General features: G+C 35.0%; 1 protein-coding gene across 3 annotated transcripts in view; it reads right to left on the bottom strand.

Annotated features, from left to right (window-relative positions):
• The window catches only part of CTNNA3 (catenin alpha 3), a 2007818-nt gene that overhangs the window by 614261 nt on the left and 1377580 nt on the right, over positions 1-15977 (bottom strand). For all 3 annotated transcript variants that reach the window (XM_073878933.1, XM_073878931.1, XM_073878932.1), the window contains one exon: positions 13630-13786. In XM_073878933.1, the coding sequence (XP_073735034.1) occupies positions 13630-13786 (157 nt within the window). The remainder of the gene's footprint in view (positions 1-13629; positions 13787-15977) is intronic.

Below are 15977 nucleotides of genomic sequence, written 5' to 3'. Positions count from 1 at the left end.
TTCAGGAGAACAGGTATTATTTCTTCTTTGAATGTTTGGTAAAATTCCCCCAGAGAATCCATCAGGCCCTGGACTCTTGTTTTTTGGGAGTTTTTGATCACTGCTTCAATCTCGTTACTGGCTATTGGCCTATTCAGGTTGTCAATTTCTTCCTGTTTCAGTCTTGGGAGTTTATAGGTTTCCAGGAAGGCATCCATTTCATCCAGATTCCTCAGTTTATTGGCATATAGTTGATAATAATTTCTAATAATTGTTTCTATTTCCTTGGTGTTAGTCATGATCTCTCCCCTTTCATTCATAATTTTATTTTTGGGGGTCCTTTCTCTTTTCTTTTGGATAAGTCTGGCCAGTGGTTTATTGATCTTGTTAATTCTTTCAAAGAACCAGTTTCTAGTTTTGTTGATCTGATCTACTGTGTTTCTGGTTTCTAATTCATTGATCTCTGCTCTAATCTTAATTATTTCTCTCTTAATGCATAGCTTAGGCATTTGTTGCTTTTTCTCTAGTTCTTTAAGGTGTAGAGTTAGTGAATTCAGGATTTTTCTATTTTTTTGAGTGAGGCTTGGATGGCTATGTATTTTCCCCTTAGAACCATCATGTTGCCCGATTTCAAGCTATATTACAAAACAGTGATCACCAAGACAGCATGGTACTGGCACAAAAACAGACATATAGACCAATAGAACAGAATACAGAGCCCAGATATGGACCCTCAACTCTATGGTCAAATAATATTCGACAAAACAGGAAAAAATATGCGATGGAAAAAAGACAGTCTCTTCAATAAATGGTGCTGGGAAAATTGGACAGCTATATACAGAAGAATGAAACTCGACCATTCTCTAACACTATACATAACGATAAACTGAAAATGGATGAAAGACCTCAATGTGGGACAGGAATCCATCAAAATCCTGGAGGAGAACATAGGCAGTAACCTCTTTCACATCGGCCACAGCAACTTCTTTCAAGATACATCTCCAAAGGCAAGTGAAACAAAAGCAAAAATGAACTTTTGAGACTTCATCAAGATAAAAAGCTTCTGCACAGCAAAGGAAACAGTCAACAAAACAAAGAGACAACCCACAGAATGGGAGAAGATATTTGCAAATGACACTACAGATAAAGGGCTGGTATCCAAGATCTATAAAGAACTTCTCAAACTCAACACCCAAAAGCAAATAATCAAGTCAAAAAATGGGCAGAAGACATGAACAGATACTTCTCCAAGAAGACATACAAATGACTAACAGACACATGAAAAAATGTTCATCATCATTAGCCATCAGAGAAATTCTAATCAAAACCACATTGAAATACCACCTTACACCAGTTAGAATGGCAAAAATTGATAAGGCAAGAAACAACAAATGTTGGAGGGGTTGTGGAGAGAGGGGAACCCTCTTACACTGTTGGTGGGAATGCAAGTTGGTACAGCCACTTGGAAAACAGTGTGGAGGTGCCTCAAAAAATTAAAAATAGAGCTACCCTATGACCTAGCAATTGCACTCCTGGGTATTTACCCCAAAGACACAGATGTGGTGAAAAGAAGGGCCATATGCACCCCAATGTTATAGCGGCAATGTCTGCAATAGCCAAACTGTGGAAAGAGCTGAGATGCCCTTCAACAGATGAATGGATAAAGAAGATGTGGTCCATAGACACAATGGAATATTATTCAGCCATCAGGAAGGATGAGTACCCAACTTTTCCATCAATATGAATGGGACTGGAGGAGATTATGCTAAGTGAAATAAGTCAAGCAGAGAAAGTCAATATTCATATGGTTTCACTTATTTGTGGAACATAAGGAATAGCATGGAGGACATTTGGAGAAGGAAGGGAAAAATGAAGGGGGGAGAATCGGAGGGAGAGATGAACCATGAGAGACGATGGACTCTGAGAAACAAACTGAGGGTTTTAGAGGGAGGGGTGTGGGGGGATGGGTTAGCCCAATGATGGGTATTAAGGAGGGCACATACTGCATGGAGCACTGGGTGTTATACGAAAACAATAAATCGTGGATCACTACATCAAAAACTAATGATGTATTGTATGGTGACTAACATAATAAAATTAAATTTAAAAAAAAGATAAAAAAAAGTCATGCACCAAAGTAAACACACACACACTATGGAACAGCTATTAGAACCATATAAATATTGATGCAGAAAAATTATGAATTCATTTATTTAAATTGTGACAGTGTAAATATATATTATGCTTTAATAAAGTACTTTTAATATGGGCACCACACTTTTTTTGGCTAAATATGATAAAACAGATCTATATAGAACTGATCTACAATTTAGAGTAAGTCTCCATCGTTCCTTAGCTGGTTTTTATACTTAAATATGTTACCTTAAAATTTACTGATCATAAACAATTTATACAGCTTTAAATAACTAGATTTTATAACCCAGTTCACAAAGAAAGAGTAAAGTTGCAAGACTGAGTATCTCTGTTTTCATGAAATTTCCCAGGTAGTTAGGTGAAGAGGATTTATATGCAATTTCTAATGGAAACATAAAGTACATAAATCACCATCAAAATGGTGGATGCAAACCTGCAAGAAGATATTAAATGATGCCATGGGAATTTAAATGTTGCTATAATATATTAATTATTGAGATACACAAAAAAGTCATTCCTCCCATGACCAATTTCCACATATAACATGAGAACTTTATAAAAAAAACAAACAAAAACCCTACATTTCATCCACATCTGAAATGTCCTAAAATAGACTACATTGAAAAGGCTATGGGAAGTTGCATGGCAGCTGGTCTGGATGGCACTGGATATTTTAAAAGTCAATATATTACAATTAAGTGTTAGATTTTTGGCAGTTTCAAGTATATCTTTTTTTGGTTTAGATTTTTAATAGTCATATTCTAAAATTATCATTTAACAGGTACTTGTGTTATGAAAAACTGAAATTTCAAAGCAGCTGATTTCCTACAAGGAAATCAGTGGTGTAGAAAGAAAATAAACATATAAAATTATAAGTGGATGGAAATGATTAAGTCATTTGTAAATTCTTGCTAATTATATATTTTAAAAATTGTTGTGGAAAACCAGATTGAAAATTGATTGCTATACATCCATAATTATTATAGAGATGAATAAAATAATATAGTAAACATGGATTTTGCTTTGAACCTTCTTTGAATTAAATTTTGCATGTCCATATAGTGAGCTATTAAATGCCAATATATGAAAGAGTAATCACAAAATCAAGTAAAAATTTAAAAATGATGAGGCTTCAAAGACTGGTTGTCACACAATTCCTTTGCTGATAGAAAGACAGTCTTGGTGTCTTCCCTAACAGAAACTATTTTACCATGTTATAATTGGCATCTGAGGTATTCTTTCCTCCGTTAGACTATAGATCCCTTATAAATAAGTCCAATGTGTCTTATTCACCATTGTATCTCTAAGGTAAATAGAAATTGTCAATTTTTGTTGACTGATGAAATAAATTATTAACTTGTAAATATCAAAGTGTGTGTTGAGTGCTTGCTTCAAAGACATTCATTCCTCCATTACTTACTATCAAAATTGCCATAAAGATGGTAGCATAAAAATGTCACTTAAATCATGCTGTCAAACCGCTATGGGATACTTTTCAGCTTTACCTTGAGTTTTCATATGCCCAAAGTAAGAAGATTCAATACCCTACAATAGGTTCCAATTATTTTGATGCTTTAGATGTAATCCAACAGAAGGAAAATGTCTGTCATGCAGACCTGCTTATCAAGAAGCAAGAGCTTTCATCAAAGCTCCTTAGTAAAGGGAAATTTATAACATCCTAGGAAAGGTTATACAAGGGTCTTTAATCTTACATGTAGTACCAAGTATGACTAAAGTTAAGGTTTGGTAAAGCTGTATGGTAAGATTACATTGTTTATTATCTAGTCTTTTAGGGATGCTTGAAATATTTCACAATTTTTTAAAAAAAATCTAGTCATCATTTTGATACCCTCACCCACAAAACAAGGGTAAAAAATCATACAAGATCTCACAAAATATCATTCCATCAGAATATGACCCTGTTGATAAAGGTTTAGGTTCACCCTCACAAAGCATTTTCTTAAACTGTATTACTGAGATTCACAATCAAGTTCAAGAATACTGGATGATCTCCATTATTTGGTGAGTTAGAGGTGCTGATATGGGTCGCCTGGGAAGATCTCTCTGTTACCCCAGGTACACAATCAACCATGTGGCCTGTTTTTGCACCTTGACATTTACTTCTCCTGTAACTACTTTATTATAAAAGTTTAAGAAATCATAATAAAATACAGAAACTGTGTGCTTCAATAATAATGGATACTATTTTTTCATGAGATTTTGTTCTATCTGATATTGCTTTTACAGAATAAAACATTACCAAGTCCCACATGTACTCTTTTTCAGTCCCTTCCAACCCTTTCTTCTCCAGAGTTAATCACTCTTATGTATTTGTTATGTGTGGCATTTATGGCACCCTACTTGTTCACATTGCTCTAAAACTTGCTAATTTACTCAACAGTGCTTTTAAAAAATCTGTTCCATTGACATAAGAAACAAGATTTTTTTAACTACTATGTTTGCTGCTATATTCATTCTCCTACCTATGGGTATTTATATTATTTCAAACTTTCACTAAAAAAAAATCCATAATGATCATACTTGTATAAATTTTCTTTATGAATATGTGCACAAGTTTCTCCAATATATATCCATATATATATAGAGAGAGAGGGATATTTGTGGCAAAATAGTCCAGGTACCACATAGTGCTATTTTTGTTCTTCAAACAGATTATAACAATTTACCTTCCCAGAAGCAGTGTGTAAGAGTTCTCATTTTACTACATCTCGTCAACATTTGACATTATATCATATATATTTTTTAATGCCTTGACATGTGATAGCTAGATATTTTTTAAGTTATTTTGATAAACTATAATGTACTAACTATTGGGATGGTTAAACAAGGTAGCCCCTTTAAAGAGGTTTATCTTTATCATACCTGTTTTAAATTTTAGCAGTGGCCTGCCACTGTTGCTAGTAATAATGTCTATCTTTTACTGGGCCACTTATTATGTTCTAATCACTCTTCAAAGCATTTTAAGTATATCATTTTATTTAATCCTTCCAACCATGTGAAAATGTGAGTTCTAAGAGGGCAGGGAGTTACATCTGTTACATTGATTGTTCTAGCTCCAGGATTTAAAACAATCTCATCACCTAGTACGTGCTCAGTATATATATGTTAAATAAATTAATAAATATGTTTTAGTCAATGAATCCTGCTCTAACAAAATAATACAGCCTGGGTAGTTTATAAATGACAGAAATTTATTTTTCACTGTTGTAGAGACTGGGAAGTCCAAGATCACAGTGTCAGCAAGGTTGCATTCTGGTGAGAGCCCTCTTCCTGGTTCACATTCAATGCCTTCTCTCTATATTCTCACATAATGGAAGGGACAAGGGATCTCTGTAGGGTCTCCTTTATGAGAATATTAATCCCCTTCATGAGGGTTTCATCCTCCTGACCTAAGTACCACCCAAAGGCCCTGCCTTCTAATACTTTCACATAGGACACTAGGGTTTCAACATAGGAATTTGGGAGGACACAAACATTCAGACCATGGCAAAATAATATAATTATTAACATTTTAGAGAAGGGCATTTGGTGAGTAGAAATTATTGCTCAAAGATCATAGATTTGGTAGGAAATGACAAAATCATTAATCCTAAGCACACTTAACCCCTTCCAAACTCTTCTTTTCTTGTGCTTCCCATGGATTCTAGGGATATAGCCCATTGTCTTGATGCCTCAACTATAAGATTTCCTTTAGTGGTGAAATCTCAGTAGGAATGATATATGTTTTGTGAGAAAGTAATCCTTAGCTATATTTCTCAAATATATATAAATTGTTCACAGCACAAGCTCTGGGGCCACTCTGTAAGCAGAGGTTTTTATTGTTTTGTTAAGATTCTCCAGGATGCTATTAAAGTTCTTAAAACTATGCCAACACAAACTTGCAAGCTCAGATACATGACTTCCCACTTTCAGATCCTGTATCTAGGAGGAGGCATGCTTTTTCCATTTCTCCTACCTTTGGAGAAAATGTAGGTAAGGAGCATCCTGCTTTTCCTGCCTAAAACCCCTTCATCTCTAGCTGGAGACTTTGGTCTTTCAGAATGCTCAGGAGCATGTCTTAGAATTACAAGTAGGTGGGGCAGTATTGTATGGCAGGGGGAAACTTGCCCTTAAACCCTTAACTAATGTATAAAATTTCTCACAGGATTCACCATATTAAGGATTTTTATTTACCAAAATTACACTTATTAAATACATGTGCTTACATTTGAGACACTGCCCAGAAATAACTAAATACAAATGAAATTTTGGTAATCACTTTGATTCTGTTTTTGTTGAAAGTTTCTGAAATTTGTGTCTATTGCAAATAATATGGTAACTAATAGTGTACATACATTCACTGAGGCAATTTTAAGAAAATCCTTTATTAAAGGTCTATTTTTGTCATTCGGAGCGTTCGTTAAGTACATAGCTAGGGCATCTTCAGAATTTAGGAAATATTTATTACCTTTATATACAAGTCTAAGATGCAAGCCCTTAGTGCTATTTATTTCATCAGTAAGATTATTGATGATTACTCCAGCTCTACCTTAAAGGTCTGATAAAAATTCTCCCTCAAATCTGATTTTGGCAAAGTCAAAAGAGGACTTCTAATTATGGCTTTTCTAAAAATTGAATTCATAATATTCAAACAATAGTACTGCAGGGTATCCATTGTTCATTCAAATGAGAGCATCTTGAGTGAACTTGCCTATGAGTACATGGAATGATGCATGATAAATTCCAGTTCACATGCCCAAACTATTCTTTCGTCATGTAAGTATAGGCAGTCATTCAAAGCCTAATCAGCAATAGAGCAATAGTGGATTACTTTGGGAGAGCCTATTCAATCATTTCTGAAAGCATGCTTTTTCCCTGTCTTTCCATGACTTACGGAGAGCTGTATGATTTCCCCAGTCTCCACAGCAATCACTGAGGCATATACCATACCATTACATGAAAATGTAGTCACAAAAGACCCAGAGAAAAAAATCTTACAACCACAACACTGTCTCTTGATTTTAGCCAATGGCATAGAAGATCCTGGCTGCAGGTCATCACTGGATTATCCAGATGAAGAAGAGATTTTTTTTTTTCTTGGTAAACGGGCACCCAAGTTATTCAGCCCTAGCCAGGTTTAAGTCATCAAATTGGCTCTCACCTCACCTTCCTATTGTTACATCTTGGATGTGTCAGTCTTAAACGTTTTAATTCCTTGGAGGTGAGGTGGAGAAAATGAGGGAACAACTGCTTTATATTGGGTTCACTTTATTTTCACTTCTAAGAACAATTAAATCATTATTTAGCTCTATACTACCTAATTCTGTAAGGGTGATTTTCAGAGTTAGTGATCTGAAAAACTGATGTAGTCTGTGACACTACTAGTTAATATTTTAGGTGATCTACATCTTCCTCAAATGTTTAGGGTTTTATATAATATCACCTATTGACTTTGTAAGCCCAGTACCAAACCAGATGTACCCTCTGTTCCTGTAATGCTGGTCAACTTGCCCTTCCTCAAAGGTACCGTGCACTTTCACACACTTTTTTTCTTTTTCTGGGATGCTATTCCAATTTCTTCGAGGTTAAATTCAACAATTCAGTTCAAATGCTATATCCTTAAAAATGCTCCCCTCAATACTCTGACATTCCAGCAGGATTAACTGCATAGCATTTTGTTAATATGATGATCAAAAACTTTTGGAATTTAATTTGATATACTAGATTGTGTGTTCTCTGAAAGAAAACTTTGTGCCTTTTCCTTCTTTATAGCCTCCTCTACTTCCCAGCATATTGCCTTGCACATAGTTGATATTCAGTATATTTTTATCACAATCCATTTTTGCAGAATATGATTTCAATCTCAACTTTAAAAGAATATATTTTATTGAAACACATCATGCCTTGATGCCTTTAATCAACTAAAACTTCAAATAGGTATATATTGAAGAGATATATGTGAATGTATAATAGATAATTATTATTATATAACTTATCTTTGCACAGATATATACTATGTTGGTCATCCTTTAGTCCCAGCATCTATTCCATAACCATTATATTGAGTATTAAGAGTGCTTAGTTTGTGTGCAATTGACTTAACATTTTGATCTTGCTAATATTATGTGTTTATTAATTTTGAAAGAAAATTATGTCTATTTATTTTCATTTTTCTTTGTCAAAAGATTCAGATAAAACTCTGTAGAAGCCAAAGATCATGTTTACCACAATGTCATGAATGGAGGATTTTGTTAGTGCATTTTTGAGGATAGCATCAGAGTTATCTTTGTGTCACTAAGTCAAGGTCACAGAACATTGTGATGATTAATGCTTAAAGTTATTTTCCATAACTTGAAGATTTCTTAAACTATTTATTCCAAAGATGAACATGTTTATTCAAAGCATAAGACATAAACCTCCTCAAATTAATCTCACACAGAATTATAAAGGGGAATAAATATTTTTATTCATTCAGCAAATACCTATTGAAAACCTTCAAGCAAACTGGAAGCAGGAGGTTCAACCAGAAAAATTGTGTGGTGATTAAGGTAAGAGAGAGTGGTTTGAACTGGGGGGTGAGAGCAGTGAATATGGAGAAAAGTGGGTGTATTAGAAATTTAGAATGTGGAAGAGAGAGATCTCCAAGCATCTTTCAACACTATACTTCACTGAGAGTCAATATGATCCTATCTTTAAAATGAGAAAATCTTTTACAATAAGGGAACAACAGAGCTAATTCTAATCAGTAAGTGGTCAATCTCTCTTTTAGAAAATTCCAAACCATTGTCTGTAGCTCTCTCTATTCCTCATGTGGTCCCTTCCCTCCAACAATCCCCATCATCACAGCTTTCTTGCAAGTTATCTCTTCTGCTAACTTTTAACTTCTTTTTCAACCTCAAGTACCTTTTGTAGGGTTTAGCACTTCAAATTATGCAATAAATATATAAGGAATGAATGAATAAATGAAAGAATGTTCATATCTTCACAAACCCTCATATTTAGTCAGTTCTTAGTAATTGTTAAATAGTTCATATGGTCCAAGTCATTTCCTCTTCTATCAAAGTGTACTTTTTCTGAGCTTAGTTCCTTAGGGTTACAATTCACTATGAGTCAATTAAGGCAAAGATTCAAAAAGTTGAGGCATATGTTAATATGTTTCCTCTCCCAAATGTGCATCTTAAATGGAGATCTTAAACATTTTATTTTCCCATGTGTATAACTAATATTGGAGATTTCAGGCACCTTGGCAGGCTGGGAAGACAGAGCTTCACAAATCTCATCACACAGGAACAACTTCTGTCTACACGAAAGACAGACCTTGATGTGGTCAAAGAGTCTTTCAGTCCAGCAACTCTCTGACAAGTTCTGTTACACGTATTTTCAGAGAGTGATAAAACAAAAACAACAACAACAACAAAAAGAAACACCCACACACAAACAAAAACAAGGAACAGTGAATGGTATGGGGATAAATCCTACAGTCAGTGATTGGACAAAATGTTTGGAGACATATGCATTTAAAAATTTTTTTCTAATTACTTGCAAGATGATACTGAAAGTATTACATAAATAACACTAAACTGGAAAGATCCTTTTTTGGACGACTAAATGTCAAAGAACTTAGCCAAACATCCCTTTGATTTTAAAGGTGAGTTTTGGTTCACTGTTTCATTTTATTTTTACACATAAAAAATTTAAATATATAATAAATTGATGAAGTTGCTATATCTGTTATGGTTTTCAAGAAAACACTGATTGTACTTATGTTCAGAGTTTTCTATGTATATGATGAAACAAAATAATGCAAAAATGGCTTCTAAAAATTGGTATTTTGAGTTCTGTATATCATGAAAAATTTGGTGATTATATAAACATACAATTTAAAAATCATCAATGATATTTCTATATTGGGAAAAGCAATAGTTAAATAAAAGACATTTGTTATTATTTCAAGAGCTGTTAGTCAATATTAGATGATCTAATCACTCTAAAACATTATAATGCAAACATTTTACCAGTGTGATCCCTACCTTTGCCAATGACAATAAAATAATAGTTTAAAGTCCAAGAATCCTTTCTCACTGGTTTTAGGTTTTAAGTTTTGTTTATATTTTAATGAGGAGAGCTGATGTTCAGAGAAGCCCCAGATTTTCACAACTGACCCAGAAGAAAAGTTGGAATCTTTGCAGGGCCTCTATTATTTATTCTTATAAAAGAAAACACCACCACCAACAAAAAAAGAATTGAGTATTATTATCAAGTACTGAAAGAAAACCAAAGAAAAAGATGAAATTATTTTATAAAAATCATGAAAAGAGAATATCCTCTAGGTAATTCACAAACATGAACTAATTTGTCAGTTTTTCTACCTGGCAAACAGAGGAACCAGCAGTCTGAGAGTACAAACAGGATTGCTGAACGATCATTACAAAGTGTCACCAGAAAAGTCGTTCACTGCTAATCACATCTGCAACTTTTTCTAAGACAACCCGCCCCCACACAAAAGCTGCCAGGCTGCGACAGCCACCATCACTGCTCTGTGAAGCATGATTAGCCATCTGAAATAAAGTACCCCACCCATTGGTTGGCCTGTGATCTTGGACTTGGGACTTCTAGCCTAGTACTAAAAAAGAAGCCAGTTAGAAGATTGTGAGAAAAGATGCCATTATTTGTGGGAACCGATGTTGAAAGTTATGATGTAATGAGAATCATCAATGGGGTTCATGCTAAACTAAACAAGATAAGTTTATGAAAGCAAAGAAACCTGAGAAAAGAGTGCCTGGGGTAGACATCTTTTGTCTCTATTCAATAGACAATTTCCCTTCTTTTCTGCTTATAAAACCTCTGATTTTGTTTGCATTGTAAGTAATTAGAGAGGTTGAATTACTACTGGTCTAAGCCCAATAGTCCTAGAATCTGTTACACCAATTCACAAGAGTTGTTTTTGTGCATCTCTTCAGTGACATCACATTGGTAGCTTAAAACCTGCCTATGTGGCAGTATTTACGGCACAGAAATCAGGAAGTGCTACAAATTAGGACTACCATTTCCTCTGGCCCCCAGTCAGTTATCAATAATTTATCACCATTTTAAGCCTATCATGGAAATCCCATTTCCTTTTGCCAGCAGTTGGTTCAGGTGTAGGTACAGGAACAAGTTTTGACCTATGACACATAAGAGAAAGTCTGATGGAAGCCATCCAGGAAAGATTTCCTCCTGATAACTTGAAGCCAACAAGCTACCTTGCCTTCCTGCTTTAGGTGGTACTGTACAATGCTTAAGATGTAAGCTCTGAATTGCAACCATGAGGGAAGGTCAATAGAATCCGGAGATGTCTACATAGGTCATTAATAACCTTAGATCACTACCAGCTAGAACATCCAAAGGGCAGAAAAGTAGAAACAATCCATCCTGGGTATAGAAACTAATGGAGTGCATTATCTGTAGAGAATTTTAAAACAAAAATGAAACACATTAAATATTAATCCACTTTTTAATTATTATCCTGTACTGACAATTCTAAACAATGTTAGTGATAAAATACTATTCCTCACATGTCTTGGCTATTCCTATCTAAGTCCTTTGGTATGCTTAGGCGAGTAAGTTTAGAATCAACTATCTTAAACACCTAGTTGCAGGAGGTAATTAAAGATTTTTGTTACTTAGGGAACTTCCATATGAGTTTTCTGTTATGTGTAGGCAAAGCATGCTGAAGTGCTAAAGCTGTTCACAGAAAGTAGCAGACTCAGAAGGTTGAGGGGTCAGGTTAATCCAGCACTGAAAAGAAAAAGTATGAGCTCCTGTTCTAAGGACCTATGGACTTGCTCAGATCTCAGGCCTCCCACAGCTCTAATCAGGCAAGGACAGGCCAATTACAGTTCTTGCTCTTATGTGTTCAGGAGCTTCTCCCTATGTGTCATTAGTATACCTATAAGAAACTGCCTTTACAGAGAGTAGTGTGAGCAGGTTTCTTTGTTTCATAACCAAAAGAACCAATTAAAAAACAGAATCTAGCATTTAATAATTAAACCAAAGATTGCCGCTATATAAGATGTTGATTGGACACACATACACACAAAATCTATACTAAGAAGACAGCAAATAGACAAAAATATGCTTAACATAGCATTGTTTATAATAGTTAAAATTGCAATTTATCTAAATGCTAATAAAAGAAGAACAGCTTTTTTGAAGAATGTATAATGATGTGGGAGAATTCAGCCAAATATTTATTATATGCCTCATGACACAATTATTTAAAAACATAAATTTATACATATATATATAGATGGAAATATATCAGATATCAATGGTTGTTATTTCTGAATAGTGGGATCAAGGGATGTTAATATTTTCACCCATACATTTTCTATTATTTTCAGTTTTTAGCTCTCCAGAAATAAAATAATTTATTAAATAATTACCATACATTTCTTTCATTAATGTATCGAAAATACACCAGGTTTCCAGAACTATCATTCAAGATGAGAATATATACATGCATGAAAGTAATGAGTTCCACAGGTTAAACAAACTACATCAGGAAACTTTTAAAAGATAAAATGATTTTAGAAATTCATGAGAATATGCATTTTATAAAAAAATAATATCACATTCCAGTCTCTTTCAAAAAAAGGAAAAAGATATAATCTATTTTATTTTTTAAGTTTTTATTTAAATAATCTCTACACCCAACATGGGGCTCAAACTCACGACCCTGAGATCAAGAGTCGCATGCTCTTCCGACTGAGCCAGCCAGGTGCCCCAAAAATGTAATTTATTTTAAGGAGAGGCTTAATTTTTAAGAAAATAAAAAAAAGATTAAGAAGTATTTAGTTCTTTGCTGTTATAACAATATAATCAAAACCTGAATTATGCTTCTGAGAGTATGGTTTTATGAGAGTAATTTCATAATCCTATGGTATGCTATTCTATTATGTGATAAAAGAATCATCTAGGTTTGACATGAAATCTCAAGCCCATCTGTAACTTATGTAGTCAGCTGTTTAGACTTATTTATTTGATTATTTAGATCACCGTTATTCAAACACATATACTGGAAACTGAAGTACATATAGTACCTCAAATCAATGAAGAGTTTTCCTCTCTGCCTCTCTATCTAAATTTTCTAGTGAAGAAAAATTCTGTTAGAAAAGAAGTGCAGAGAAATCAAAAGATATAAATATGTTAAATGGGGAGATGATCATTTATTCAAAAAGCCAGAAAATGTCTAAGATTTTCAGTACTATTTTCAATTATGCTTTGTTTATGAATAGGAGTTTCTTTTAGAGATACAGTGTAAATTGTTGAGTTGTAAGGATTACAAGGCCTAAGGCTCATTATCCTAGAGTAGATCACATAGCAGTACTTAGCTTCGAGAAAGATGATCATTAACAAGAATCTCATTATATTGCATAAAATTAATTATATTCAGAATTATCCTGTTTCAGAAAACTGACAAGAGCAAATGTATAAATTAAAAGATTCAAAACATACCAGATACAGCAAGGAAGTCATCAATGCTTGTAATGTCATCTACAGCTTCAGTGAGGACATGGATATGATTCTCCCATGTGTGCTTGTACATTTCCATGGTTTTTTTGACCACTTGACTTTTGGGTCTTGCCGCCAAAGCAAGTGCAGCATTAATGATCTGCAAAGATACACAACGTTCCAATAGTGATTTCTTTGGGAATAGTTACCATTGTGCAGATAACAGGTATTCTTTTAAAAAGAAAACACATACATTTTTTAACAGCTGGGAAAATGGTAAAATGCCCTTGTGTGTAACTCCCTCTTCACTTTTGGTAAAATTTTTATTTTATTTGTGGCTGTCACATTCTTCCTAAACTTCTTACAAACTTAAAATAGGTATTAAACAAATCTGATGTATCTTCTGTGTGCAAAATGACACAAGTAAGCACTATATAACTTGTATTCTAATAGAGGAAATAGCAGACATAGGTAAAATATCATTAAAAATACAAAATTAAGGGGGGAAGGAGCAAGATGATGGAGGAGTATGAGAACTAAATTTCGTCTGGTCCCAGAAATTCAGCTGGATAGGGATCAAACCATTCTAAACACCTACGAACTCAACAGGAGATCAAAGAGAATAGCAACAACTCTCTGAACAGAAAAGCGACCACTTTCTGGAAGGTAGGACGTGAGGAAAAGTCAATCTGAGGCAATATTCAGGAGGATAGACGACAGGGGAGGGGGCTTCTGTCGGCCGCTTCTGACAGGTGATAGAGCCACGGAGCACAAAATCGGAACTTTTAGAAGTCTGCTCCACTGAGGGATGTCGCTCCAGTGGCTAAGCGGGGGGTGAAACCCTCGCTGGGACAGTATGGTCTGAGGACCGTCAGGGTCACAGAAAGACTGGGGGTGCCTGAGTGTGGCAGAGCTCCCAGGTATCGGAGCCAGGAAGCTGGCCACAGAGACAGAGCTGAGGCGTGGGTTGCCATAAACCGTGTTCCGTGGCACATTCAGGCCACTTCTCTTCCAGCAGGGACCCAACAAGTGGCAGATCTGGGGAGATACCCCTTCCTCCCCGGGGAGGAGCAGCACAGGAGTGCACCGCAGGGATCTCCTGGGTTTGGAGACTCCACACAGGGTCGTGGGCCAGAGATAGAAATTCTTGGTCCCAGGCTGGATGAGCATGGAGTGTGGCCAGAGACCAGGGAGACGGGAGTGACTGACTGCTTTTCTCTGGGGGCTCACTGAGGAGTGGGACCCGGAGTTCTTGGCTCTTCTGGGTGGAGATTGGCAGGCCACCATTTCACTCTGGTCCTCCAAAGCTGTATGGAAAGCATACAGGGAACAAAAGCTCCCTAGAATAAACCAGAGCAGATTACTTAGCCCCACCCAGCTAGGGCAGAGCAATTCCCCCTCTGGCAAAGACATTTGGGAACCACAGCAACAGGCCCCTCCCCCAGAAGATCAGCAAGAACAGCCAGCCAAGACCAGTTTACCGATCAATGAGAATGGCAGAATTCCAGAGCTAGGGGAATAATGCACATAGAATTCATGGCTTTTTTTCCCATGATTCTTTAGTCTTTCAAAGTTAATTTCTTTTTTAACTTTCTTTTTTTTTAATTTTTCTTTTTCCCTTTTTCAACCAACATCTTATTGATACATTTTTTAAAAAAATCTTTTTTATTTTTCATTTTTAGAATCATATTTTACCCCTTCATAGTGTTAACCTTATTTTGGGTGCATATATATATATATATATGTTGTTCTCTCTTTAAAATTTTGGGATAGAGTTTCTTCTAACAGATCAAAATATACCCTAAATCTCTAGTGTATGGCTTTGTTCTAGTCTCCTGCCTGATCACATTCTCTCCTTTTTTTTTTTTTAAATCCTCTTCTTTCTTTTTTAAAACAATTTCTTATCTTATCAAATCCTTTTATAAAATCTTTTATAACTTTCATTGTTACAGTCATATTCCATCCCTTCATCGTATTAACCCTCATTTTTGTACATATAAAAGTTTATCTTACTTTAAAATTTTGGGAGGCACATTCTTCTAACAGACTAAAATACTCCCAAAACCTAGTGTGTGGCAATGATCTATGTACCAGCCTGATCATATTCGAACATATTCTATTTTTTTAGTTTTGTTTTTCTGTTTGTTTTTATCTTTTTCTTTTTCTTTCTTTCCCTTTCTTTTCCCTCAGTTTCAGGTCTTTTCTGATTTGTTTGGAGTATATTTTCTGGGGACATTGTTACCCTGTTAGCATTTTGTTCTGTCATTCAACTATTCTCCTCTGGACAAAATGACAAGACGGAAAATATCACCTAAAAAAAAAGAACGAGGCAGTACCGACTGCAAGGGACC

This window comes from Callorhinus ursinus, unplaced genomic scaffold (genome assembly GCF_003265705.2).
Source record: "Callorhinus ursinus isolate GAN/ISIS: 27379988/994484 unplaced genomic scaffold, GSC_fseal_2.0 scaffold31, whole genome shotgun sequence".
Taxonomy (NCBI): Eukaryota; Metazoa; Chordata; class Mammalia; order Carnivora; family Otariidae; genus Callorhinus; species Callorhinus ursinus.
The sequence above is the reverse complement of the archived record's forward strand: the minus strand, read 5'-3'. Positions and strand labels throughout refer to the sequence as shown.